The 27,632-nt window shown below is 52.3% G+C and overlaps 1 protein-coding gene across 2 annotated transcripts in view; it reads right to left on the reverse strand.

The window, feature by feature from the left end:
- The window catches only part of PDCD6IP (programmed cell death 6 interacting protein), a 31,779-nt gene extending 5,449 nt beyond the window's left edge, over window positions 1-26,330 (reverse strand). Inside the window, exons 1-14 of one of the 2 annotated variants that reach the window (XM_072599244.1) lie at window positions 26,038-26,330; window positions 23,769-23,823; window positions 22,992-23,061; window positions 20,613-20,740; window positions 13,071-13,224; window positions 12,107-12,207; window positions 10,133-10,249; window positions 8,903-9,125; window positions 8,489-8,612; window positions 6,846-7,023; window positions 4,654-4,765; window positions 3,998-4,167; window positions 1,956-2,204; window positions 217-351 (exon numbers count right to left, since the gene is read on the reverse strand). In XM_072599244.1, coding sequence (XP_072455345.1) covers window positions 217-351; window positions 1,956-2,204; window positions 3,998-4,167; window positions 4,654-4,765; window positions 6,846-7,023; window positions 8,489-8,612; window positions 8,903-9,125; window positions 10,133-10,249; window positions 12,107-12,207; window positions 13,071-13,224; window positions 20,613-20,740; window positions 22,992-23,061; window positions 23,769-23,823; window positions 26,038-26,246 — 2,025 coding nt within the window. In that variant the 5' untranslated portion in view covers window positions 26,247-26,330. Of the gene's footprint in view, window positions 1-216; window positions 352-1,955; window positions 2,205-3,997; window positions 4,168-4,653; window positions 4,766-6,845; window positions 7,024-8,488; window positions 8,613-8,902; window positions 9,126-10,132; window positions 10,250-12,106; window positions 12,208-13,070; window positions 13,225-15,749; window positions 15,846-20,612; window positions 20,741-22,991; window positions 23,062-23,768; window positions 23,824-26,037 lie in introns of those variants that run through there. The other variant, XM_072599245.1, reaches the window with a different exon arrangement.
- Window positions 26,331-27,632: the final 1,302 nt, after the last annotated feature.

Here is a 27,632-nt window from a genome sequence, read left to right on the forward strand (position 1 = left end):
ACAAGAAGGTGGGGGGCCAAAGCAGGAAGCAAACAGGAAGGAACAAAAGAGGCTGACTGCACCCCACCCTGAGCTGGAACAGACTGAGAGTTAAGGTCTCCAAGGAGGTCCAAGCTGGACTAGGCCTCTGAGAGCCTGAGAGCCTTTTTAGAGCAGCAGGAGGGCCACAGGAACCCTTAGGCTCATCCACCCCAAAGCTCCACTGACCACCCTTACCTTTGTGCCTTCTTTCAAATTGGCGACAAGTTCCACAAAGTTGTCATAGGCTACTGCCAGATTCTTCAGGACCTCTTCTCGCAGATTGGCTTCATTGTTGGATTGTTTCATCTTGGAAAATTCCTGATGTGAAACCTTGCCCAAAAGACAGAGCAGTTAGCACAAGTTGCCCACTACCCTGTTCACCCACCTAGTGCCTGACCTGGGGCAAGACATCGAACTTCGGTCAGACCCTAGGGAGATCCCCACACAGCAAATGGGGCCCAGTGCCCCTGCAAGAGGGGCAGAACCACTGCCACTCAGGGACACCACCTCAGGTGAGCCTTGGCCAAAGGTTCGCTGTTGGGGGGCGAGGGGAGGGGAGGGGGAAGGGCAGGCCAGGAGACCCGGGGAAGGGGCTAAGGCAGGAGAGTCAAACTACATCAGCTCCAAACAGGTACCTCCTGACACACATAAAAAAAACAATTTCCTAAAAATATGCATACCCTTTGACCCAGCAATGCTGCTTCTAGGACTGTATCCCCAAGAGATCATAAAAATGGGAAAGGGTCCCCATATACAAAAATATTTATAGCAGCCCTCTTTGTGGTGGTCAAAAACTGGAAACCAAGGTGATGCCCATCCACTGGGGAATGGCTGAATAAATTACGGTATATGAATGTAATGGAATACTACTGCGCCATAAGAAATGATGAACAGGAAGACTTCAGAGAGGCCTGGAAAGACTTCTACGATCTGATGCTGAGTGAAAGGAGCAGAACCAGGAGAACTCTGTGCACGGCAGCGACCACAGTGTGCGAGAGTTTTTCTGGCAGACTTAGAACTTCACTGTAATGCCAGGAATTAGAAAATTCCCAACGGTCTTTTAAGGCAAAATGCCTCCCACATCCAGAGAAAGAACTGTGGAATTCAATCACAGAATGAAGCAGATCATTTTCTTTTGTAATACATTTTGGTCTGTTTTATGAGTTCTCCCATTCATTTTAATTCTTCTAGGCAACACGACCATTATGAAAATGTACTTAATAGGAATGTATGTGTAGAACCTATATAAAACTGTATGCTGTCTAGAGGAGGAAGGAGGGTAAGGGGGGAGGAGGGGGATGAAGGGAAAGGGAGAAAAAAAATCTAAGTTATATGGTAGTTATAATATGGTCATAATGTAGAACACTGAAAATAAATAAAATTTTTAAAAAAGCCAATTTTCATCACTCCAGCAAATGTAGTTTTATGTCCCTTTTACACAGTAAAGCCTGGCTTTCTAACCCACATGGAGCTCTTAGACACCAGTTCACACTATCCCAACTCTCCCTGATTTGCGTGTGTCAGAAAGCTTCAGAAATGCTGACGATCCAAAGTCATTCCAACCTTCTCACTGGGTCATATCCATATCAAGCCTACAGTCAACGGATTAGCCTTGTAGCGATTAACCTTCTCTGGACTGGGGAGACTTGCCCTTCTGCAAGTCCTAACCAAAACAAGTTAAGATGCCAGGTTTTCTGGAGAAGGAAAGTTCTATTTAGTTGGTTTTACCAAAACAAAATGGGATTTTACATCACTGCTCTGCCCCCACTATAGGGGACCTGGACCAAGGGGCTGGGCTTCCTGTGTTCCTTTTTTTATATAAGTTTTGTACACAGCAGGTCCTTCTGTTCAGATCTGTTCTGCCAGCTTTTTGGTTTCCAGTAACTTGCCCTGCAGGAGCACGGGCAGGCCAGAACAGCCCAACAGAGACCCACCTGAATACTTTTCAGGAGCTCTTCCTGCTTCTTCAGTGATTCCTGAACTTTGCTCGTGAGGCCCCCGTAGACACGGTCCAATTCCGTAACAGAGAGGGCTTCTTCGTTTATAGCACCGTCCTTCGCCAACGCCGACAGAAACTGGCTTCTCATATCAAAGGTCACAGCCTTGAGGTCATTTTCCAAACGCTCACGGTCCTTCTTCACTGTGTCCAGACTGGACAGCAGGGATTTCAGCACATTCACCACCTGAGAGACACAGACACTGAACCACCTACCCACAGAGCAGAGGGGTATGCGGGGGAAATGAAGGCCAAAGATGGGTGATGAAGGAAATTTAAGGGATGGGTGAGAAGCATGCCAGACACATTCCAGATCTCTGGCCAACAGAATCAAGAGGGTCCATCCCTTCTTTGCTGGGTCTCCTGCAGAGACCACTACTTCAGACCACCCTCTGTCTCATTTTCCCAAGTGTGCAGTGCCCTCGGATAGGAGCTCTGGGAGCTTTAGGGGCTGAAGATGGCCCTCTCCTCTCCCCAATGGCAGTATCCTGTCTGCCAGCCGCCTGAGAAAATACCCATGACAAGAAATGACCCCACACTCTTTACTCTTTATGAGGTGCCTCTGGGGAACCTCTCCTGGAGTAGTTTCATTTCATGCAGGATAGCTGAAATCATCACATGTGCAGATGCACACATGCATACATATACACACCTCTGTGTGACCCACACAGAATCAGAAAGTGATGAAGACAGAGAAGACAGAGGCTTTGATCTGGAGCCTGCGTGTCCACCAGCCTTCAGACTGACCAAGAGCAAATGCCCGAAGCAGAGACAGTTCAGCTCTCCTGAGAGCCCAGCCCAACAGGGGCAGCCAGGAAGAACCCTCCGCTAACTTCGCCACAACAGCACCTCCTTTTCTGGGCAAACTCAAGAGGGATCTTCAGAACAAGGAGGGCGAGGCCTGGGCCTGATGCTCCCATCACCAGATGTGCAGCCGACAGGGAGCAGCAGCAAAGTCACGCAGACACAAGCAATAGCGCCTGCTATGGTTTTTCTGGAAAAGTCATCTCAAAGGACCTACTAAGTGTCAGTCTTGTCCCCTGCTTAGTGTCTGCTGTCCAACCCTCTCTGGCAGGGCCTGTGCTACATCGCTTGTCAGTCACCAGGAGCACTGACATAAAGAGCCCTCTCTGCCAGGCCCTTTGCTAGGGGCTGAAGATACAAAGAAAGGCAGAAGCCAGTCGCTGGCCTCCAGGAGGTCCCAGTCTGATGGGAGAGACAATACACACACAACCCTGTAGAGAGGCAGCTGAGGGGGCCCAGAACACATAGCACTGTCCCAAGTTCAAATCCAGCTCCAGGCCCTTCTGAACTGGGTGACCCAGGCACTGACCTCCCAGGGTTGTCATCAGGACCCAGGGAGATGATGAGGATCAATGGAGATGACTCGGTTGAGGACCTAGCATGGAGGATGGGAGGGTAGGCCTTAAGGAGGGAGAGCCTGGTGGCAGGGCCTGACTACAGGCTCCCTGCTGTGCAGGGAGGAAAGCGATGGGAAGGGCAGAGCCTGAACCAAGGGACAAGAGCCCATCAGCCCATGGAGAAGGGGCAGGACCTGCACTGTCCAGTCGAGGACCAGCCAGCCAGTCGCTCCCCCCTCCCAGGGGGAGTCCAGCCTTTGGTGCTCCGACCTGCCCCTCCTCCTTCTGCACCCCGATCCCCAAGGGGACCCCATTTCTGCCAAAGTTAAACTCCAGGGCCAAATCCTCCACAACACTTCTGGTGATGCCTTTGAGGCCACCTCGAACTGAGCTGGGGCATTCCACAGCTGTCCCCATTGCTCATCAGAAAGAACATGAGGTCATCGAGGGCACCTCGCCTCCTCATGCCCCTTTCACCTTTTGTCCTTAGGATTACTCCCAGACCAAATGTCCCCCCCAGCAACCATGGTCCTCTGGGGCTTGTCTCCCTTCAGAGAACCTGAGCGTGTGAGGACAGGGCCCATCTCTGGGCATCACCCCAGGGGCAGCAGCTTCTCACCTCACTGCCCTGCATTGTCTTAGCTGGGTTGGCAGAAGGGATGGCCGCATTCAGCTCAGGTTCAGGCTTACACAGCAGGGCAATGGTGTCACGGTGAGACTGATAGCGCTCTCTGACAAGTCCATCAGCCTGGACGGCCTTGTCCAGCACACCCTTGAAATTGGCTCCCTCTGTAAACAGGAACAAAGAGCCGTGTTCCCGGAATGCCAAGTCCCACCTTAGGAAACCTTGCCTCCACTCCCAAAGGCTGTGGGTTAGGGGGGACAGGAAGGAGGAGCCCAGGCTCAGGAGGGAGTCGGGCACTGAGGCCAGAGTTTTCTGACAACTGCCAAGGGGGGCACCCATGAAGGCGGCACTTGCGGACAACGTGCCAGGCATCTACAAAGTCTGACCCATCCGATGAAATCTGGACACAGCCGGACCAACCCCTGACGCCTCCCTGGGTCAAAGGAGTGAGGGGAGCAGCACCAACAAACATTTGGGTCCGATCCCAGCCCCCCAAAGCCTCTGTCACAGACAATGACCTTGGTTCCACAAAGATGCAGCCGGGATATCTCATTTAAAGGGGGCCACACCTCCCCTTGCCACTTTTCCAAACTACCATAGAAAGGCAGCATTCCTAAGAGCACCAGCCCCTCCCCCCAGCTCTGTCCCACCTGCCCGCAGAGGCTTGTAGAGCTCGTTGGATGGCGTTCGCTGCCAGCGCTCCTTGAATTTGGCTTTCAGCTCATTATCGGTGGCTTCCTCTTCATTCAACAATCTCAACGACTAGAGAAATAATGAGACTTGTCACACTCTGGTCTAGGAGGGCACCTATCGTCCTGCATCGGACCCTGCAGCCTCCATTTAATGCCCCTTCCAAGACATAGCCAGTTTGGCTGGGCAGACCAACACCAAGCTCTGGAAACAGCTCCCTTTCAGGAGGAAGGGCCGCCAAGAGAGGGGACAACAGAAGAGCTGAGCCCACCAGCCACCTCAGCTGGAGGGGCAGACACACAGTGACCCAGCACTAGAAACCCCATACTCTGCCACCTTCTCATACCCCCTCCTCCCCCTGACCTGGGCATATGAGCTCACTTCCGCAGCAGCCACTGCTATTTCCTCTGCCTGCTCAGATGCCCAAGGCTCCTGACCCCCTGCAGGATCCAGCACAGAAGGCCCTACTGTCGTTCCCAGCCTCCCCCGGCCCATGCTCTGCAAAAGCAGCGATGGTGGCCGGCATCATGCCTCCTCTGCAGGTGCCCTTTCCTGGTCCCCTTGGGGTTCAGATATCAGGTGTGGTCTTCTCTATGAGCTCCTCCAGAGCTGGGACCTGAGCTCACCCCCTGTCCCAAGCACACACAATACCAACACAGCCAGGGCTTAGCAGATCTTGCTGAATGAGGTTCACAGAGACCAGGTGACTTGCCCAGGGTCATACTGCCAGGCAGGGGGCTTCTGGACCCTGCATCTAACCCTCCAGCCAATCCCTGGCAACACAAGCGTCAGCCCCTATCACAGTGACCTCCAGCCAAGAAGCTGGGGCTCTTCTCCACCCCGCTGAGAACCAGGCTTCCTGAACTCAGCTCTCTCCATTTGGCCTCCCGGTCCTGCCCACCTCTTGCCCCTTTTCAACTCCCTATCATTCAATAACAGATGGGAAGTCTTCACAGATATTCATGCTCTCTGAGTCAAGGCTGTGCCATTCTAGGCCTCTGACCATTCTGGCCAAGGCCCAGATGAGCCCATGGCTAAGCGTGCAGGCTAAGGGTGAGACTTCTGCTCTAAGCCGAGTTTCTCCTCTGCCCCAGGGTACCTGGGAGAAGCCTGAAGATGGATCAGGGAGCACCTGTAATGGGAAGGGTCGCAGGGCTCTGATCATGGACTAGCTAGCAGGCTCTCTCAAAAGGATGGGCCAGATCCCGTGCTGCCCCAGTCCAAAACAATAAAAAGGACAGACACTTCAAGGGGTCTTACAGACCCTCTACTTCAAAGCTCCCCATCTTACCAGGGAGGACACTGACGCCCAGAAAGGGGCCCTAACTTGACTAAGGTCCTTGGGGGAGGAAGGCTTGAGCCTACTCCTCTGCTTGTCTATGGCCTGATGATGATGCTCCCAGGATTCCTGGACCCCCTCAATCTGCCCCTCTGCCGGTCAGTGAGGTGGTGCGCTGGGTGCGGATGACTCACAAGGCTAAGGCCCAGAAGCTGCTCCTGCTGCTAGAAAGGGGACAGATCCTATGGAGCTGGAAGGTCCCAGAGAGACCATGAGATAAATGAAATGACAGGATCTAGCTTCCAAATGAGGTCTACAGGTGAACTACAGTGCTGGGAGGGCAGCAGGCACGGGCAGAGAGGGCAGTGCCCTTCCTTGGCCCTGGTTCCTGCAGTCCTATCTTGGGGGCCACGGTCTTAGACCTGCCAGAATGCGCACAGAAGGGCAGCCAGGGTGGCAATTGACTACTGGGGGATTGGGGAGTTGGACCTGACAGAAGAGGGAGACTCCTGAGATGAGGGGAAGGTGGACACGTGGAGCAGGACCCAGTAGGCAGATCTCAGAGCAAGTGACTAAAAAGCCAAGCCAAGTTGTCTGAGAGAAAATCTGCAAGTGCCCAGAGACAAGGGCTCCCCATCCTTGGAGGGCTCAAGCAGGGCCAGGGCCCAATGTGGGGGAAGAGTCTATGCAGTCTGGGGTGAGGCCCCTTCCACCTGAAAGCCTGCAACATTGTAACAGTTTCCACTGTAGAGTTGAGAAGCTAAGTGACTTTACGCCTTCCCGGCTTGTGGTCCAGGACCCTTGAGACCCACCTTCCCCCACATCCCAGGGCCCCCGCTTCATCCTCACAAGAAAGCCTCAAGCACAACTTACCTCATCAAGGATTTCTCGATTTCTCTGCAGCAGTTCAGGCAGATCTTTGATCAACTGGTCGACCGTGTGGATCCCTCCCTGTTCAACCACAGAGGCTGATTTCCCCAAAATAGACTGAGGAACAGTATCCCCAGATAGATCTTCGATTGCTGCAGGCAGATTGAGGGAAGCCAAGACCCTAGAGAAAAGCGATGCCAAATCACACCCCATGAAGGGAGGGGTTTAACGTTAGACACTCACGTCTTCCATGTGCAATCGTTTAAGACAGCCAAATCTATGAAGCAAAAGCCCAGGCGCTGCCACAAGCTGCCAAAGCCAGGCTCACACCTGTGCACGCACACCGTGGGAACATCCAGCTCGGCTGCATCTGCAAATAGACTCTGATGAGGATGGAGGAAAGGGGACACAGCAAAGGAAGGAAAGTCAGTTAGTTACAGGTCCTATACCCCAAATCAGCCTCTGAACCCTGCTACTTCAGGGCCACAGCCTCACCACTCCTCAGCACCCAGGATACCCCCTGCTGGTCCTGGCTGCCCAGGGGTGAACCCTCACTCCCTCTCTCCTGAGACCAGACACACACACTACACATAGCTAGCAGGGGAAGACCACACGCCTGTTTCTCATCAATCCCACTTCCTCAGGGATGGATCAGCCCAGGAAACATGAATCACACCACCAACCAAGAGCATCCAGGGCTCCCTGGCTGGATGTGGCACCAACAAATGAGACGAAGTCAGGCCTGGTACACTCGCCTCCTTCCCTTGGTCTCCCACCTGGCTCCGAGGGCTGCAACTAACCTACAAATGTCTCCAGGTGCCAGGTGGGCCCTGTGCTGGAGGACAGGGGTCAAAGTCCCCAATCTCCAACTCTGAGGAAACATAAGGCCTCTGCCTGGGAGGGCCCATGAGCCAAGCTGGAAGACTGGCACAGGAAGAGTGCAGGGAGGGCACCCAGGCACGATGGTGGGGAAGGGCTAACAGACATGCCCAGATAGCAAGAGGAAAAGAGGCCAAGATGATCTAGGTCAGAGATGAGGAGGCCCACACAGTAAGTCAGACACATGGCAAGGGGAAGCCAACAGTGAGGCTGCAAAGAACATGATTTGTTGGGACCACCCAAAGGGGGAGGTTCCGTGATGGCTAAAATAGTGTGAGGAAGGTCGGGATAGACAGACCTGGGGGCCACCTGTCATCAAGTGAGAGAGCAGGGAGCCCAGGACTGAGCCTGGGGGGCCTGGAATGGATGAATAACCAGCAATGAGAGGCAGAAGAAGAGGAGAGAGAAGTGCAAAAAGCAAGGAGGAGAGAGAATGGGGGAACCACACGTCTTTTCCTCAGAGACTGGAGAAGAGGAAGAGGGAGGGAATCTGAGATGGGGCCAAAGCAGATAGGAGGCCCTCAGCCAAGCGGGTCAGAGGAGCAGGGATGTAGGGGGCCCCAAAACAGGCCGCACAGCAGCCTGTCTGGGTAATCAGAAGAGTAAAGAGGGTCCAGGAGGGGAGATCACAGGACCCCAGTGACAGGAGTAGAAGGGGAGGGGATGGAGGACCAGGAGGCTGGGAGGCCAGAGGGCTGGACCAGGTGATGGGGGCAAGGCACGGTGCACCAAGGTGATCCTGTCAGAACAGGGTAAACCACACTCACCCATTGGCCAAATTGGTGGATTCTCTCATTTGGGCGATAAGCCTGTTCACCAGATCCGCCTTTCTCTGATTAGAGCAAGCCACAGACTGCTGCACAGCCACCGGAACCATCTTCTCAAACAGGTCTATAAGCAGAACAGAACCATCAGTGAGACCAAGCCTGGTTCTGCTCCCCAAACCTGCCTGCCCCTTTCTGGGTATTTCCAAGCTCTGGGGTGAAGGAAGTCAGAGTTATGGCAGGGGGTGATGAAAAGTTGCCTGCAGTAGTCAGTGAGGAGGGGAGGACGCCCAGCGTAGTGATGGCCACAAATGGCTCCAAGAACGAGCTCTGCAGTGCCATCCACCCCCAACTGGGAAAGGGACCTGGCACAAAGTGTGCTCCAGGGAGGCTAAAGGTTTCTAAAGATTGGCTTACCAGTGAATTTCTGACTGAGCGGCACACGGACGGGTGTAGGTTTCACAAGAGTAGCTTTGCCAATAGGCTCCAGGTCTTTAAGGTCTGGAACTCGATCATGATAAATGAAGTCATTATCCTTCTTTGCCGCTGTAAGGGCACGGCTGATTTTGTCAGAAAAATCCTTCACGCTGATATACTCATCATACCGAGATGCCACCGTTTTAACCAACTCTGCTGCATGCTATAAAGAAAATGGCCCAGTGAAATCGGGCCACTTACAAGCCCTTGGAACTTGTCTAGTGCCTAGTCCACAGAACACTCAGGAGCATGGCCCCACAAGGAGCAGCCATGAGCTGGCTGTACTGAGGGTCAGAGAAAGGGGTTGCTAATGCATACTGAGGAAGTCCTCCCCACCAAGGGATGGGTCCAAAAGAGGTGTGGAGGGAAGAGGAAAAAAGGTCTATCTGTAAACTGGCTTGGAAATTGGAATTCACTAACATCCTAAAAAGAAAGTGTCTCATTTCCCAAATGTCATGGGAACAGAGCCCCTGCTACCCTTTACAGAGGAGGAAGCCAAGGCCCAGAAGTCACACAAGTACAAAGGGGAACACTGTCCCAGCCTTTCCTTAGCCCAGGCCTAGGGCCTGGTCCCTTCCCTTCCCTTGGAACTTTAACCCCAGTCCCTGAGGTCCACCCAAGAATGGGGTGAGGGTGGGGGTAGCAAAGAGCCACCTATTGTTTTTATGTGAAGGCTCCTTCCCTCTCTCCTCAGCTCTCCCACCTAGACACCACTGCACCCATAGTGCCCTGGCTTGGGAGTCTACAATAGTTCCTTTGTGACCCCAGTAAAGTAACTGCTGGAGACACAGTGCCCTTCTCTAGAACATGGTGGGGGCAGGGGGTGGTTTACAGGCAGCCCCTACAACACAGGGTCATCAGAGAACCATGGGGATGCCTGGCAAGACTAGGATTCTAATGACTAGAGGCCAGACGCACAAACTACACATAGCTAGCAGGGGAAAACCACATGCTCCTTCTTCCTTCTTCCACTTCATCATCGGGGGTGAGGGATGGACTATGGGAGTAGAATGCTAAATACAGTGTCCAGCTCAGCCAAACTGCTTCTTCATCCACATTTTTATTCTTTGTTATGAGAGAGGGAAGGCAGAAGAGGCATTTTGGAAATAAAAAAAGGCCACTTTGAGGTCCTTGCACCTGGGCCTTCCATTCCTCAGGCAGCCAGCTCACCTGAAGCCTGGCGATCTCCTCCCCAAATCTCTTTTGCTGCTTGGCCAGCACCGCCTGGTGGTACTCCGCGTGGGCCTGCATCAGGCAGTGCTTTGCAGCCAGGACAGGGAACACCTCCTGCAAAGAGAGAGGCCAACAAGGGCCCAGTTCAACCACAAAAGCCACCACAGACAAAATGAGATGCAGGAAGAAAAAGGACACAAGAACGGGCAACAAGTGGCCAGAGGAGCTAAGTCACCAACAATGGCCCTGGACATGACAGCCCAGAGACTGACAAGGGGTTTCTTCTTCCACAGTTCTCACGGGCCAGTCTTAGCCTCACAACTCACTGTGACCAAGCCACGAGGGCAACGAATGCTTTATAAAGGAGAAACTCAAGTGGACCAAAAGAGAAAGAAAGGCTCCCCGTCCCTCACGGGAGCTGAGACAACTGTGACCCAGCGTCACGGGATTAAAGAGGAGGGCAAGGGGGTAGTAAGGTGGCACCATGACATACAGAGCACTGGGTCTGGAGTCAGAAGGACCTGCGCCCAAATGTGGCCTCAGGCACTAGCTGTGTGACCCTGGGCAAGTCACTCAACCCCAACTGCCCTCCCCCCCCCCCCCCCACACACACACTCCCATACACGTATACACATGCACAAACACACACACCCGCACCCAGCAGACAAACAACTGCCCGCAGATGCTCAACAGAGGAGAGGCAGGCCCTCTGTCGAGAAGCCTGACTCCAAGGCATGCCTGAGACACAGGAAGAAAAGGCCCCTCTGGGATCCTGAAGTCCTGGATCACCATGCTCACACGGCCCCACAGAAAGCCGCCCCTATCCCACTCAAACAACAAAAACTAGAAATTCTAAACCTGAGCTGCTAGCCAGGATCTTTTCTGCCTTGCTTCCTCAATCACTACCTGCAATCCCGACAATATGAAAATGCCTCAGGGTCCTGGTGAGCACAGACCAAAGCTCCATGCAGTCCCTCACCAGGCCCAGTCCAAGGGGTACTTCGCCTGAGCAAGATAGGGCAGAGCCAGCAGCCTGCCCAGCGTCAGTCTCCCAGCATCCCAAAGACATCCCTCCTTCCTTCTTTTCTGGCTAAGCTGAGGCACAGCGTTCAGGGTTGCCTTTCCCCCACAGCTTGGCTGCAGCATCAAGCCCGTACACATGGAGACGTTCCTGAGGACTTGGTGCAAGGTGATGCACCCACCTGCCCAGCTCATGGTGGCACTCTAGGTACAAAGGACTGCTCTTCACATCCTTATACAAGACTGTTGGACAAACACAGTGATTTCTATCACGTATGACAAAGCCTAAGAATGACCTTGTACGACAAAGCCTAAGAATGACCCTAAGACTCTCAGGATGTTTCTAGGTTTCTCTCGGAAAAGTTCCTAGCATTCTTTTCAAACGTAAAGTCTGGTGTCAAATCTTAGTAGCTTGACTAAAAAAGTGCTGCCAGATTGTCAAGACCCCCTCAATCCTAGATGGAAGCCACAGCCCAGAGTCTGTTTGATGACATCACAATAAATCCCTAACGTGATGCAGAGCTTGGCAGAATCCATGTCACATATCTCCTATCCTAAAAAGCAAAGACCGGCTTCATTCTGGTCCAGTTATTAAGACACTACAAGGTGAGGTCTGGGGTTAAGAAAATGGGAGCAGATCAGCACACTAAGAATTCACACTCCTGCCAATCCTCCAGGAATCCAAAGTCCTGCAATTCCTTGATTTGACAAGATGGTAAGACATGGAGAAAGAAGTTTCCAGAAAAAAACGAACGTGTGAACTTAAAAAACAGATTAGGAAAGCATTCAAAGACAAAGGTATGCCCACAATTGAAATAAAAAGCAAGTCTCTGAATGTGCCCAGACGGCCCAAGTTCCACAAAGGTGGCTTCCCAATGAACCCTCAGCCAGTGTTCAGCAACATGTGCAGACCAAAGCACCATCAATGACTCCGAGGCCAGGAAAACTAACCTTGGGTAGATTGTCCTTGTACTGGCACTGCTTGAATGCATCTCCATAATAATCCGCCGCTTGATTGGCCAGTTTTGCAATGATGGCATCTTTCATTTTATCTGAAAGAAAGCAGCAGAGGGGCATCGAATGAAGAGCGATTCTACGCCTCCGCAGGAGTGAGCCTGAGCGTGCGCACAAGCGCACATGTGCCCAAGCACAGCTCCACAGCCCTGCCTTGAGCTTCCTTGGCAGAGACACCTCAGCAGGCTCGCTGCCTGTCCCTGACACCAGTCACTAGCTTCACGAGAGATGGCGGGCCAGCGGTTGGCAAAGTTCTTCAGCTACTTTACACGGGGCTAGCTTGTGAGAACAGCCCCCTCTCCCCTATCCCAGCTGCTGGAGGCATCAGGACCCGGGAGCTGACTCAAGGGGACATCACAGATGGAGGGCCCTACCCAGTCTAAAGCTGGCATTTGAACTCTGACTTCAAATTTAATATTCTTTTTGCTTCACCAAGATAATCTATGCCTGCCAGATTAAGAAAGCAGTATTAGAAACGTGCCCCTATGGGCAAGCTTCGCCAGTATGCAAGGTCTTAAGAAGACTTGGTGTCATGGAGAGATAGCTGGATCTAATTTCAAGCCAGGAAGACCTGAGTTCAAATCTTCATTCACCTCTGCTCGTTCCCCACCTTAAAATCCCCAAGTTTCCTCAAAGGATCCTTTTGACAGGAGGCCTTTCAGACCCTGACCCTGTGCAGGTCCCTGTCAACTAGGCTGTGAGCTCACTGAAGGCCTTGGCCTCTCTGGTGTCTAGCACCCACACAGTAGGTGGACAGGAGATGTCTGGAGACTGAGTGATGGCTCTACCCTGCATCAGGGCTGCCCCATGCCAGACCAGGGAAGGCACTTCGCAAGCATATGCACACATGCGTGCGCGCGTGCACACACACACACACACACACGACTAAATTCTAAATCACCTCTTGTGGCCTTGAGAAAGAATACTTCCTGGGCCTGGGCCAGCATGATGATACTCAAGGCGCCTGTGGTATCTGGAGCTATGTCGGCAGTAGGTTCTCGATTCAATGCAGACAAAACTGTCTCTTTGATGTGTAAGAAGGCACCACTAGCAAACTGCAAAAGAAGAAGAAGGCCTTTTGTGGGTTGCAGACCCTTGTGGACAGAGCAGCCTAATTACAAAAGCCAAATATTGCAACCAGAGGCATACAAAAGGTGGAGACTGAGGCCCAGGGACAAAGCCCAGGAGCTTGTCCTTCCAAAGTAGGCAGGGTGCCATCAGGGTGATGATTTCCCTGGGGCCCTGGTACACCACGCCAGCCTCCCCAACCCTGGCCCTTCCTTTGGCGTGGTGCTAGACCCTGTTCCTCATTCCAAGGACGGTACAAGTTCTGAAAAAGCTCACGAGAGACAGGAAACAGGCGGGTCAAGTATGGCTCCAGTGGGGACACAGCCACCAGGTCCTGCTGCTCAAAGCAAAGGGACCTGATTTCAGAAGAAGCATGAAAACAGAAAGGAAGACAAGACAAAGACTGGGGCGCTGATCACAGGAGGAAGGCAGTTTCCACACAGCTAGACCAAACCCATTAGCCCTGAAGAGCTGGGCTCCCAGCTACCCCCAAAAAGGTTTGGAGGAATTCTCCCTTCCAATGGCCCCAGGTGTCTCATCCCCACTGAATGACAGTTTCTGACCAAGAAAACAATGTTCTAAAAACAGAACTGTTCCAGAATTACAGGATTTCCCAAATGGAGATGGAATCCCACAATGCACCTTGTACCAGGTCACAGGCCTCCTCCAGTTAAGAAATGGATATAAGAGATAGAGAGATAAACCAGCGTCAGTGGCCTGGAAACCTCACTGGAAACACAGGAACTCCACCAAGGCCAGGCTTGGGGAAGCGAACACTTCTCAGAAGTGTGCTGATGTGACAGAAGTGGAAAGCTTCAAGATGATGAAGAATTAACAGCTACACATTCAAATCTTGTGAACTCAAGGCCAAATTATATCAACAAGCAGATGCAGTAAAAGCCCAGAGCATTAACATTTTTCTGAAGACATAAAGAGCTGTGTGCAGTTTATTGGATGGGTCAGTCAAATTGATTATGTTTCTTGGCATCAGTCAAATCACCTCTTAAACTGTTTGCTCCAAAGCTACCAGGGGTCTCTTAATCCACAAAGCTGATAGTCCTTTCCTCAATGCTCAGCCTTCTTCTTCCTGACCTCTCTGCAGCCTCTAACTGTCAAAGACTGACATGATGGGAGAGTTAGGAGGACCATCAACTCGCAGGCAACAGAGAAACTCAAGGTTCTCCTCTCACACACCCCGAGGGGCATCTCCAAGGACCTACTTCAGAACCTCCACCCTCTCAGTTTGCTGGACCCTGCTTTCACCTGGTTCTCCTCCCACTGTCTGATCACTCTTTCTCAATCTCCTTTGCTGGATCTTTATCCAAGTCACACCCCCTCACTGGGGGCCCCCCGAGGTTTTGTCCTCAGCTCCTTTCTCTTCATCAGCTCCCATGGATTTAAATAGCATCTCTATGCAGATGACTCCCAGATCTAGCCATGCAATCCCAGGACATCTCCTGAGCTCCAGGCTGGCATCCCCAACTGACTATTGGCCACCTCAGGCTGCAGGCATCCCAAGCACAACACATCGTTGCTACATTTCCCCACCAACTCAGTGACTTCTGCAGGTATCAGTCTGCTCACAGGTTCATTAGCATTAGTCTGGGCTCCTCACTTCCCTTCACACACACACCCAGTCAGCTGCCCTACAACACCTCACTAATGTGACTCCCCACAGCTCCCACCTTTGGCCAGGTCCGATCATCTCTCACCAAGATCACTGCCACAGCCTGCCCTAAGTTGCTACCTACTGCTGCCAACACTGTTTTCCTTAGGCACACATTTGAAAATGTGACCCCCTCCTCAATCAATGGGACCATGAGGGCAGAATCTAGGCTCCTGTGTGGGGTGTCCCAAGGCCTCGGTGACCCAGCCTCTGCCAAACTTTTCAGTCTCCTGATCATCACTCCCCTGAGCCAACACTCCATCACATACAGACAGCGAAGTCCTGCCTGCCCCACTGTCCCTCCTCTGTCCCGGACACCCTCTCTTCCTTCAAGACACAGCCCAAGCAAAGCCTTTTCCGAGGCATCATTCCTGGTCCCAACTGTTGGTGTGCTCCATCCCTAACCATGCAGGATGCAGTTGCCTTCTCTCTGTAGATGTACACACACACACATACACACACCCAACAGAGAATAAATTCCTTGCACGAAGGGGCTGTATCCCTGTACTTAGGGCAGTGTGTGGCACATGGCTGGATGGATCCAAGGTGCAAACACAAACCTAAAGCCTGAGAGACCTCAGGGCTCCCCCTTTCTAGGGGTCACTGTACAGAGAGTAAGCAGTCAAGCTTAGATTCAAAGCCAGGCTCCTGGACACCAGTATGATGTCCCTGTGGGTGGCACGGAGGCAAAGCTAAGCTTTAGCTGGTGGAGCTGAAGAAAGTTAAGGAATTGAGGCAACAGAGACACAGGGAAGCCACAAGTCTCCAAGTGTGAAGGGAAGGCTGAGGGGTTTAAATTAGATAATGCCCCAGAGCTGAGCTCCCCAATAATGGAGATATTCTCACCTCCCATCTCTGCCACTTTGGGACTTTGGGACAGTAACAGCCATTTCTCTGAGATTCCATTTTTCCATCTGTAAAAAGAGTGTATCGTAGCAGCAGACTTCTTCCAGCTTGGAATCTTTAAAAAGATCAATCATTTCAATTACCTCCCATTTAAAAGTTGCAGATGGATCCAATCAATGTAGCTAAGATAAGAGGCTGTCAACTGGGGGAAAATCAATGCATCAAATATTTCTGAGGAAAAGTCTGACATCCAATAGACACAGAGAAACGAGCACAAACGCCTAAGACCAACAGTCAATCTAGCAGTTGTTTAAAGTGGGCGAATGAGACAGTTTCCAAAAGAAAAACTGTGACTTTCACAGACCACATGATAAAAGACACCAACCCACAAAGAGAAATGAAATGACGCCAATTCACATCCAGGCAGCTGCTCAGGATGATCAAGAAGGGGCAGAGCTGGGAAGTAGTCTACGGGCAGGAAATGCCACTAGTAGGCAGGGCAAAGGCAGAGAGGTTCTGTGTCCCCTGCACATTTTGTGACAAAAGAATGAGATGAACTATTACTGGGCAGTGAGAAATAACCATAGGTTGATCTGTAAGAGCTGGAAGTATATTTTAGTTGTGGTATACGAACAACATGGAATACCACTGTGCCATAAGAAATGACGAACAGTCAAACTTCAGAGGAACCTGGAAAGGCTTACATATGAACTGATGCTGAGTGAAATGAGCAGAACCAGAGAACATTATCCACAGTAACAGCCATGGGGTGCAAGGACTCTTTCTGATAAGACTTAGCACTTCACCACAATGCCAGGACCTAAAACACTCCCAAAGGACTCTTGAGGCAAAATGCCATCCACCTCCAGAGAAAGAATATAGAATCAGAACGTAGAATGAAGCAGACTATCTTCTCTTGTGTTATGTTTCGTTTTGGTTTAGTTTTTCTCATGGTTTCTCCCATTCATTTCATTTTTCTATGCAACATGACTAATGTGAAAATGTGGTTAATAAGAATGTACATGTAGAGCTGTCTTGGGGAAAGAATGGAGAGGGAGGGGGAGACAATTTAAGACTTATGAAAGTGATTGTTGAAAACCAAAAACAAAAAAATTAATTAAATTTTTTGAAAAAGAATGTATTGTAGAACCCATGTAAGACTGCACGTCATCTTGAGGAGGGGGAGAAAAAAGAACTGAGACTGTATGACAAAAGCAGAAATCAGAACACAACAACGTAAACAAAAAGAGGCAGACCTGGTCCTGAGAAGCTATGGAAGAGGCCTCTCTGCTTCTGACAGAGAACTAAGGATTGGGGGGGAAGGAGGGAAGGAAGGTGGACTGTCCTCACTCCCTCAACTGCTCTTTCCTGAGCTTTATTGGGTTTTCTTTTGTTACAAAGTACAATGCTGGCTAGATGCGGGAGAGGGAGTTTTGCTTTTAAAAGGGAAGATGCCATTCTGGAGAGCAATTTGGAACTATGCCCAAAAGGCTACAAAAATGTGCATACCCTTTGACCCAGCAATATCGCTACTAGGACTACATCCCCAAGAGATCATAAAAATGGGAAAGGGTCCCACATGTACAAAAATATTTATAGCAGCACTCTATGTAGTTGCCAAAAACTGGAAGTCAAGGGGATGTCCATCAATTGGGGAATGGCTGAATAAATTATGGTATATGAATGTAATGGAGTACTATTGTGCCATAAGAAATGATGAACAAGAAGACTTCAGAGAGGCCTGGAAGGACTTATATGACCTGATGCTGAGTGAAAGGAGCAGAACCAGGAGAACTTTATGCACAGCAATGACCACAGTGTGTGAGAGTTTTTTCTGGTAGACTTAGATTTTTGTAATAACACAAGAACTTCTTACCAAAAAAAAAAAAAAAATCCCAATGGTGGATCTCAAGGCAAAATGCCTTCCACACTCAGAGAGAGAAATATGGAAGTCACTCACATAATGTAGCAGATCATGTTTGTGTATGTGTATGTGTTTGTGTATCATGTTCTGATTTGTTATACGATTTCTTTCATTTATCTTAGTCTGACTACATAGCATGACTATAGTGAAAATATATTCAATAGGAAAGTATATGTAGAATCTATACAGAAATGTATGCAGTCGTGGGGAGGGAGGGGGGTAGTGGGGAGTAGGTGGGGGGGATAAAATCGCAATGGTATGGCAGTGATTGTTAAACATTAAAAATAAAAATAAAAAATAAAAAAATAAAAAAAATAAAAAAAGGGAAGATGACCTAGAGGCACATAGATGCTTGTGACGAGAATCCAGGCCAGAGGATCTAGGGACTAGAGGAGAAAGAGCCAGGGAGAGCGAGGATGATCTTACTTAGCTGTCTCCTCCTGCCCCAAAGGGATCACAGATGGCATGGGAGACTGAAGTCAGGATGGCCTGGGCTGATGGAGGGAGGTAAAGTCGAGAGCAGGGCTTTCAGAGGACAAAGAAGGATCTGAACCATGGGCAAGGAAAGGCTGCAGGGAGGAGTTGGGGGGTGGCAACATGTGGAACTCTACTCCCCCAAAGACACCATGACCTGTGACCTACTAGGAATCCCCCTGCCCCCCTTCCAGAGAGAGTAATAAGAAAAGAACTTGTAGCTACGGAAATATCTGCAGCAGCTTTCTGTAGGGGTACCAGCCCCTCCAGTGGGGAATGCTGAACAATTCAGGACTGTGAGAAATGATGAAGGGGATGGTGTTAGAGAAGCCTGGAAAGATTTGTCAAGTGATGCAGAATTCAAGGAGCAGAACCAGGAGAACCATCTCGACTGAGACAATGACATAAAAAAACCACCAAAGTGGCCAGAGCTGGGGTTGGCACAATGACCAGGGAGGAAGCACACTCCCACCTCCTCAGAGAGAGCAGCAGGAGATACACATCTGTTGGGGGTGTAAGCTCAGTTTTCACATGGACAGTCTCGGGCAGGTAAAAGTGGGGACTTCTAAACCTCAGAGTTCTCACGAGGCCCCCCAGGGAACAGCTGGGAATTGAGGCGTGAAACACTGGGCTATCTCATGCATTTCCACCTCTTCTCAGTGGGAAACTTGCTGGGGAGAGCATCCCACCCTTGAGATTGGCCCGTGGTCTGAGCACACCTATTGTTGATTAGCTAGGGGCTGGGAGCATGCACGGTATTCACGTGCAAACTATGCGGCGGGAGAGCTTAAGTAGGGACAGGAAAGCCTGAAGGCGGTCTTCGTGCTGAGGGGCCCTTGGAGGGAAGAGGGTCCCTCCCCTCTTCCACTCCCATCCTCTTGCTGTATGATCCTTGCCCCTTGGGAGGAGGAGGATTCCTCTCTCCTGAGGAAGAATTCACCCTGCATATGGATACGTAACTAAGACCCTGAATAAAGCCTAACCCTTGTTCGACTCTGGAAAGTCTCTTCTCTCAACATGTTTATCTGGATGATCACCAAAGACCTGGACGATAGGTAAGAAGGCTCGGGTAGCCCTTCGGCCTCTAGGCGGAACAGCTGGCACGTCCAACAGGGACAAGCGCGGAAATCCTGGGTGGTGGGACACCCAGAAGGGGCTATGAAAGACTGCGAGTCCCGAATCCTAGATTCGGAAGGAGAGAAAGAGTGAGCAGCTTCCCATACCCATGGGAAAAGGGCAGGGATGGGGAATCAATTGCTAGTAATAAAGCCAGAGGAACAGGAGGTCTGGGCTAAGACACTTTACAAGGAATGCAGGGGCCACTATAGGGTTAAATGACCTCCGAGAAAGTTTTGTAACAGGATTTGGAAGGTCTCTCCATGGCTCGAGCACACCAGAGTATCAAGAGAAGGATGGGGAGTGGTGGGAGAACAAATGACCGCTTATTAGATTTCCTGATATTCGGTGTGATTAAGAGCCTGCTGAAAGGCCTGGAGAGACCGAGGCAGGATTGGAATGAGAATGGGAACGGAGAGAGGGGAGGAGAGAGCCCTGGCGAGCAGAAAGTTAAGGAGTGTAGAGAAAAAATAGGTTCGGAGCTCCATTTAGCAGCCGGGAAAGGTGATGCAGGAGAGCATATACCATGTCTTCCCTCTGCGCCTCCTTATTGGACGTTCCATTGGTCAGACAGTCCAGGGCCACAGTCCAGTTTGGAAAAGGGAATACGAAAGACCATAGAGAATGGAGAAGACGTAGGGACATTCCCTGTGGTAGAAATAGCGGACCCCAATGTCCCCGGTGGGGTTCGGAGGAGCCACATACCCATAGAGTGGAAGAGAGTAGCGACTCTCAAAGAGGTTTAGAAGTCCCCACTTTTACCTGCCCGAGACTGTCCACGTGAAAACTGAGCTTACAGCCCCAACACACATCTGGGAGGAGTCTGTTTAGCATGATGAGGCACATTTGCTACAAAGGCTTTGCTGCTCTTTTTCTCAGAGCAGGGAGGGAGAGAGAAAAGAAATCAACATTTTAAAAATCAAAACTAAAAAAAAGAGGAAAAGGCCACAGCTCTATTCCTGGCAGCGAGGGAGTGATGACCTCAGCAAGCCAAGGGGTGCTCTTGTGAAGCCAGTGCCAAAGACTCAGCCCAGGTGGTCTAGACTGGAGCAGCCCTAAAATATACCCTGTATGTGTCTACAGAATGGGCTGGGGGTTTCCGCCCACCAGAGGTCTTCAAATGAAAGGCTGCTTAACCTGTCAGGGACAGGCACTTATTCAGACAGGGACAGACTGAGGGGAGGAGGGGGTCCCTTTCGTCAGGGAGAGCCCAGCCTCCAAGCATACCCCTCCCTCAAGGGCATTTCAGACACAAGTACATTTACAGAGATCCGATGGAAGGGAGCCATAGGTTGTGCACGGGCTTCGAGATGCTGAGGTCACGGTCAGCTAGGGAACATCCGGCCTACCTGATAATGCTTAGCAGCGACTTTCAATCCTTCATCGTTATCCAGATTCTGGTCCGCTGCGATCTGGCTTGCTAATGCTGCACAGTTGAATAACACACATGTCTTTTCATAGCCTAAACTTGCAAGAGCTGTTTAAAAAATAATAACAACAATTGAGACGAAAATGTTCAGCCCAGCACCTTCGCCCATTTCCCTAGATCTTGGTTATCAAGGTATTTGACAAATGTCTCCCATGGTGTTCATGGAGACAGAGAAATAAATGTGGGCTGGGCTCTGACAGGGCTGAATGGCTACAAGCAAGATGGCATCATGGCGGGAAGGCTCCAGCAAAGTGCCCAGGAGAGGCGCTGCTATCGACACAGAGAACATCTCCGACCAACCTGCAAATGAGCCAAAGCTGGAACAAGGGTCAGCAACTGTTGGTCTAAAAAAGTCTTTACCAAGCACTGACTGGAGATGGGCCAGACCCTGCTAAGCAAAGAAAAATAAACCAAGTCCCTGTCCTTGAGAAGTGTGACACCACCAGACACAAAACAGGAACAGCAAGGCCAAAGGGGAAGGCTTCTGGAAAAGGCAGCAAGGGACAGGAAACCAGAGAAGGAAGAAGCCAAGGACCCTATGGGGCAGAGCAGCCTGGCATCAGCACAGCCCAGGCAGAGCCAGACACCAAGAGCGGGGGCGTCAGACGAAGTCAAATCTGAAACACTCAGGTTCAAAAAACCCAACAAGGCTCTGTGCCCTGCCCTCTACACACATGCACACATGGACATGCACACGCACACACAGTATAATGCATGGAGGGCTGTGCTTTCACCAGTAGGAAGGAAAACCCCCTCTCCCAACGCAGGTCAGCGACCCCTCTGCACCTTCCAAGGCTTAGAGAGCTGCCTGGTGCAGAACTGTGGAGAGGGTCAGAGACCCCAAGGCCAGTTACCCAGTCACTACAACAGGCTGTCTCTGAGGAGGTTCAGCCCAGCTCACAAAAAAGAAAAGTTTAATAACTGTAATTGCAGAAATACACACACCTACTACATAAACATTACCTAATTATACTACGCATAATACTCCTGAATTAAGTGCTGCAGATGCAGCCCATTCTGAGAGATGGAGGAGATCAGGGGAAGGGAAAAGCCACGGGGGACAGAGCACTTGGGCCAGACTCAAGCTGGTCTAGGAGGCATCAGAGGGCTGCAGGGAAAATGGAGAGAAGAAAGATCCAAGCAGGCACAGCAGCAGCAGTAAGGGTAAAAAGGCAGGAGAGGAATGAGCTGGTGGGTATGCAGATGGGGTCAGGCTGCCGTCGTCTGGCCATGTGAGGGCTGCTCAGGGAAGCCCTTGCTAAACCCCACCATCCCACTGACTACCCAATCTGCAGGCCAGGAAGTGTGGGAAGACCTCTGTGAAATGATGTCAACTCAGGAAAAAACACCTCATTCACCAAGACTAGATAAGTACTGTGAACGAGCAGGAGACCGAATTCCCAGGGGAAGAAACCCCCACTAGAAATGCCAGTCAGCACCAAGCTCCTTCTCCACCAGACCACACCAAGTGGGAATGAAAACCAAACATCTCGATGTGTTTAGGATAATTATGATGAGTGAGCTTGGCTCAGAAAGAGAGATGAAAAACCACATCTTGCTCTTTCTGTCCTGAGCTGAGGGTAATGCAGAGTAATTAACGGCACAGAATGTCACTTAGCTGAGGTGTTGGCCAATCCTTTCTCTTTTCTATTCTTTGTTACAGGAGATGGTTCTCTTAAGTGGAAGAAGAGGGAGGGAGATTTTGGGAAATTAAAGTAATAAAAATACCATTTAAAAAATCCTATATGGGGACTGGAGAACAAGAACCTTCTGGGGAAAAAATGGAATTGAACTTCTTTTAAATACGTTAGAAAGTGGTTTGGAGGAATGGTGATAACTGGACACAGGCCCCCTCACTCTTGGCTGTTTTTCCCAACAATAACCAGCCACATGCTGCTGGGATGGACCAACAGAAAAGTCACAGGCAATACTAGGAAGGCAGAGAGGATCCAAAGTGCCATCGGAAAGCAAAGTCACCAGAAGCAAGCGATTTGAGTCACAGCCCAAAGGAAAGAAGGTGGGCTATGAGATCGAGCAGACGTGAAGCAGGTGAAGAAGGAAGCATGAGGAGCTGGACCCGAACTCAAGCCTCACAGCAGAAACTCTCTAGGCACGTCACAAGAGCTGTCTCAGTCTCAGGCCACTCCTGAGAGTGCGAGACCTACCCAGGGACAGAGGCAGAGGGTGCTTCCCCTGGCAAGCGATAGCCACTATCCGCCTCTGGGGGAAAGTAACACAAGTTAAAAATAAAGAGTTTAGACCAAATGTCCTGGAATTTATTTTCACAAGAATTACCTACCCAGTTTTACAGATCCTCCAAAAAGCGATCCTTTGTCAAAAGCATCCTTCCAGGTAAAGGTCAAGCAGATCTATATTGAGAAAGAACAGAAAAGCAATCCCTGAAGGTGATGCGGCTGGGGCTCAGACTAAGAAATCACCTAGGCCAAAACCCAAACAGAAAAATGCCCCCCTGCCCACCAGCTTGGAAAAAGACCCCACACTCCACCCAGCAATATGCCACCCTGGGCACGCCCTGAGCCGGCGTTTCCAACCTCACGGCTTCCTGGCCTGCCTGAAGACTTACTAAGTCTCTAAAACATAAGAATAAAAATGCATGACATGGTCAGCATCCAAGAGGCTCTTGGAGAAAGAGATGATGCTGAGCCCTTGGCGTGGAGTCTGAAGTGACTCACCCTACTACTCTTTTATACTTAAGAAAATACACACAAGGAGACTGGCCCAAGCACTTGGCAAGGATGTCTACACTCCATGTAAAATCATGCCCTGTAATTCCTTATGGGCTAAGGAAAGAAATTAAGGACTCTTAGTGGGACAGGCAGGAGAGAAGGGGCACAAATGGGCCCCAGATTTCACCACCACAGATTTCTAAGCTCCAGGAGGAAGGAGACTTGTGTCCAACAGGCATCCTTTAAAAACATCCCCGATAATGGCTCCCCCTCATGAAACATTAGTGACAACACCACCCCACGCCCAATTCCAGTTCTATCCCATAGGTGAAATCAAGTGGATGATTTCACATGCTGCAGTTGTTAAGCAAACTAAAATAAGTCTTTACCTGGTTTTCGGAAAATGGGAATTTTGGCTCAATGGAGCAAATCTGATCATAATACCTAAAAAGCAAAACCAAAATGAGCAACTAATACAGTGAGATACTACATATCACTTCCAACCCATTCTGGACAATTCAAAGCCAATTTATTCCCCACCAGTCAATTCACCCTTGGCCCTCTTAACAGAAACTCCAGTGCGATCCAGGATCTCCTGGCGGGGTGGGAAGGGTTCACCATCCCAAGAAGTTCTCACTCAAAGTGCTGCACACCTCTGGTTGCCCATAACATCCCAAGGACACCCAAGGGAGCTCTTGGCCAATGCCACAGGCATCTTCCTTCATCATCCATTTCCTGAATGACAGCCTCTGTTCCCACTCTTCCGTGCAAGGTCGAGTTTGTCCTGGATTCAAAGCCATTCACACCCACTTCCCTATCGTGCTCAGAATCCGCTGAGTCATATTCAATCATAATTCCTTGAAGACTGTCATGTTAGATGACTCACAACCACATATCCCCAGCAGACCACAGACGGACAGATGGTCTTAATCTCAGGGGCAGTATAAGGTCAGTCACTAAAGCTCCGCAATCCCCCACGATGTTAACAGAACCAATTAAATTAAGCTGGCACATGAAATGACTGATGCAAACAGGCAAAAATCAATCCCATAGTTCCCCTCCCCCCTTAAAAAAATTCGTGTATTACAAACTACAAAAGAGTGGTTCAGGGTAATATGGGACAGGGAACGGCCCCAAGACAGGCGATTCTCCTTCTGTGGCAACATCCGAGGCCCCAAGTCACCCCAGCACACAGTCCTGGGTCCTCCTCTCTCCTCCCCTCGATTTTATCACCTTTCAGTCTCCAGAACTCCCCTGAGATTCAGACCCACATCACCCCCTGTCTAACGGAGATACCACACTGCGCCGTCCTGACGGAATCAGGACCTCAGAATACCCAGCACTGAGCTCCTCGTCTCCCTCCCTCCAAGTGGCCCGCCTTGTGCTGGGGGAAGCCCCCTCTCCCTCCCTGGTCCTCCCGCCATCAACCCTCGCCATCGCTAGCTTCCCAGCAGACATCCCTCCGATCCAGCCCCTCTCTCAGTCACAGGCCTGAGACAACAAAACGATGCAAACTTAAAAATACCAAAAAGGGGTATTTCTCCCTAGAGGCAACAGGCAGTTTACTGATCAGGAGCGCCCGGCTCAGCGCTCTCTCTGCAGCAGGAGGAAACAGGGAGAGGTGGAGCTGGGCCGTCAGAGGGTTCCCCAGGAAGAGGGGGTCTTCCCAGAGTTCCCTCTGAGTGGGACATCAAGTGCCTAGGCCCTGTGTCAGGCAGGGAGGAGGCCAAGACAGAACAAAGGCCCCCGCACGCAAACCAAGTGCAAGGCTCGGGGGCTGAGGGGCAGGTGTCTGTGGTGTCCTCTGGGATGGGCCAGACAGCCCAAGGCTGAAGCAGGGCGGCCTGAGCCACGGCCCAGCAGGGCGTGCGGTGGGGGGCACGCCTGTGGCGCGGCCCCCGTGGGCACCCGTGGGCACGCGGGATCGAGCGCTCAGAGGGCAGCGGCGCCCGCAGCACCAAAGAAGGGGAAAGGGGACGGACCGCTCCGTGGGCGCGCCGGAGGGCTGGAGAGAGCCCGGGCCTGGGGGCGTTCAGCCAGGGGAGGACGAAGGAAAAGGACCGCGAAAGGGCTGGAGACGGCGGGCGGCGCAGCGAGGCAAGGCGGCGCCCCCCCCGCGTCGGGCCGGACCCCCTCTGGTTCTGGGGCCGAGGTCCCGAGGAAAAGGCCAGGGAGCCCCGGGAACGGCCCGCGGGGCCACAGCCCGCTCGGGGGCATCAGCGCGGACAAGGGCCGCCCACCAGCGGCGGCGGGGCAAGGAGGGGCAGCCCGAGGCCCAGTCCGCTCCGCCCCCTCGGAAGGCGCCGCGGTGCCCTCCACAGCTCCGCGGCCATGCCTGCCCTCCCCGGGACCCGGCCCTCGGACGTGCGGAGGGGCCTCCAAGGAGGCTGAGCCGCAGGCGCCAGGAGCGGGCACTCGGCCCCCAGCAGGGCGCACGGCCAGGCCCCGCCCCGCCTCCGGCCCTGCCTCCGGCCGGTCACCGCCTCGGGCCCTTCCAGGCGGGGCCAGGGGCGCCGAGACCCCCAGCCCTGGGGCGGACTGCCGGCCGGATCCGGGGGGCCGGTCAGCGACACGGACGAGGAGGCGGCGAACCCCGGAGAGCCCCCCACGGCGTGGGCAGGCCCGGGATGGCGCCCCTCGCGGCCGGCCCCCACTCACCGCACCAGCGTGTCCAGCGCCGCGTCGTGCCGGTCCAGCGGGCGGCCCAGCGCGGCCCGGCGCAGGCGGCTCAGCTCCTCGGCGGCCTTGCCGAACTGCGCCGCCTCCTCGCCGCCCGCCGGGTACGTCTGCTGAATAAACTTGCTCAGCGGCCGCGCCACGTCCACCTCGGCCGCCTTCTTCAGCTGCACCGTCACGAACGTCGCCATCGCGACGACCCCGAGCAGCCGTCTCCGCCGCCGCCCACTCTCCGGCCCCGTCCCTCAGCCCGGCGCTTCCGCTCTCGGCCTCGCGCGGGCGCGCACGTAGGCTGCGTCGGGGCGGCGCGGCGCCGTGCGCATGCCCCTGCAGCCGGCAGGGCCCGGCTCCGCCCACCCGTGACGTGGCGACCAGAGCGGGGCGGGGCCCGAAGAAGCTGCGCCTGCGCAAATACCTCTCCTCCCCCAGATGCCCTCTTCCAGCCAAGTGAGAATGCGCAAGGTTCTCCCCGCCCAGGCTTTCCTCTTCATGGCGAGGAGCCCGGAAACGATAAGGGGAAAGGTCTCGGATCGAGTGCGCGTGCTCAAATGCTCGCGCTACCCCCGTCGTGGGAGTCCATTGCGAAGCCACTGCGCCTGCGCCCGCACCTTCCGCGTTCTTATATACTGTACAATGGTAGGGGAAAAAAATCGGAGCGACCAGGAGCAGACACGACAGCGCGTGCGCGGACTCCTCCCTAGACAGGAATCCCTAGAAGTACAGGCCTGGAGCCTCGGAAGGGCTGCTACCAATGCGCTTGCGCGGACTCTGCAGCCGCCCCCCCCCCCCCCCCCCCGCCTAAATTCCGGTGAAAGTCCTTAAAGCCGCCAATGCGCGTGCGCAGCCTCTCCCTCCCTCCCTCCCTCCCCTCCCCCTCCTCTCTCTCGCTTTTACTTTTTTCATGAAATCTATCCCAATGAAATGTAAAAAAGTTAGTCATTTTCTAAAACTTCGACGTCCAGATTCTCTCCCGCATTTTATTTCAGTTCGTGCCTGGCATATCTCCAGAGTAGCCAAGCTGGAAAGGAAATCAGGACAAATAGAGATAAAGAATGTTTCTACCGTGGCCTGCACCCACGTCTGGCTCTCCTCCTTTCATCCCGGGCTCTCTCTGCCCTGGGTTCGAGTCCTCCCTGGCAGTGCCCGTGTGAGGCTGCAGGCACCTCCTGGAGAGCGGATTCTGGCATTTCTTACGTCCTTGTACCGGCAGGGTTGGGGGGGGGGGATGGAGAGAGGCAGCCATCCGGTGGCTGGGAATTCCGAAGCTGGTCCATGCTGGCTCTGCACCCATCCCAGACTGATTCCCTAGGTGCCAGCTGGCAGGGGCTTGGCGGGATCGGCCCGACTGAGCCCCCCACCGAGATGGCAGATGTCTGTCCTTGCCCTAGCCTCAGAGTGTGTCATTATCCCATGACAGAGACAGGAGGTCATGGCAGACTGAACGCACTTTCTAAAGAACTGGGGACACTGGGGCAGAGCTGAGAGGGTGGAGGACGGGCCTGCTCTGGCTCTACCCCAGAACCCACGAAATACCTGTAGAAATGGCTCTAAACAAACCCTATAGCCCAGAGGCCACC

The sequence above is a fragment of the Notamacropus eugenii genome, chromosome 3 (assembly GCF_028372415.1).
Source record: "Notamacropus eugenii isolate mMacEug1 chromosome 3, mMacEug1.pri_v2, whole genome shotgun sequence".
Taxonomy (NCBI): domain Eukaryota; kingdom Metazoa; phylum Chordata; class Mammalia; order Diprotodontia; family Macropodidae; genus Notamacropus; species Notamacropus eugenii.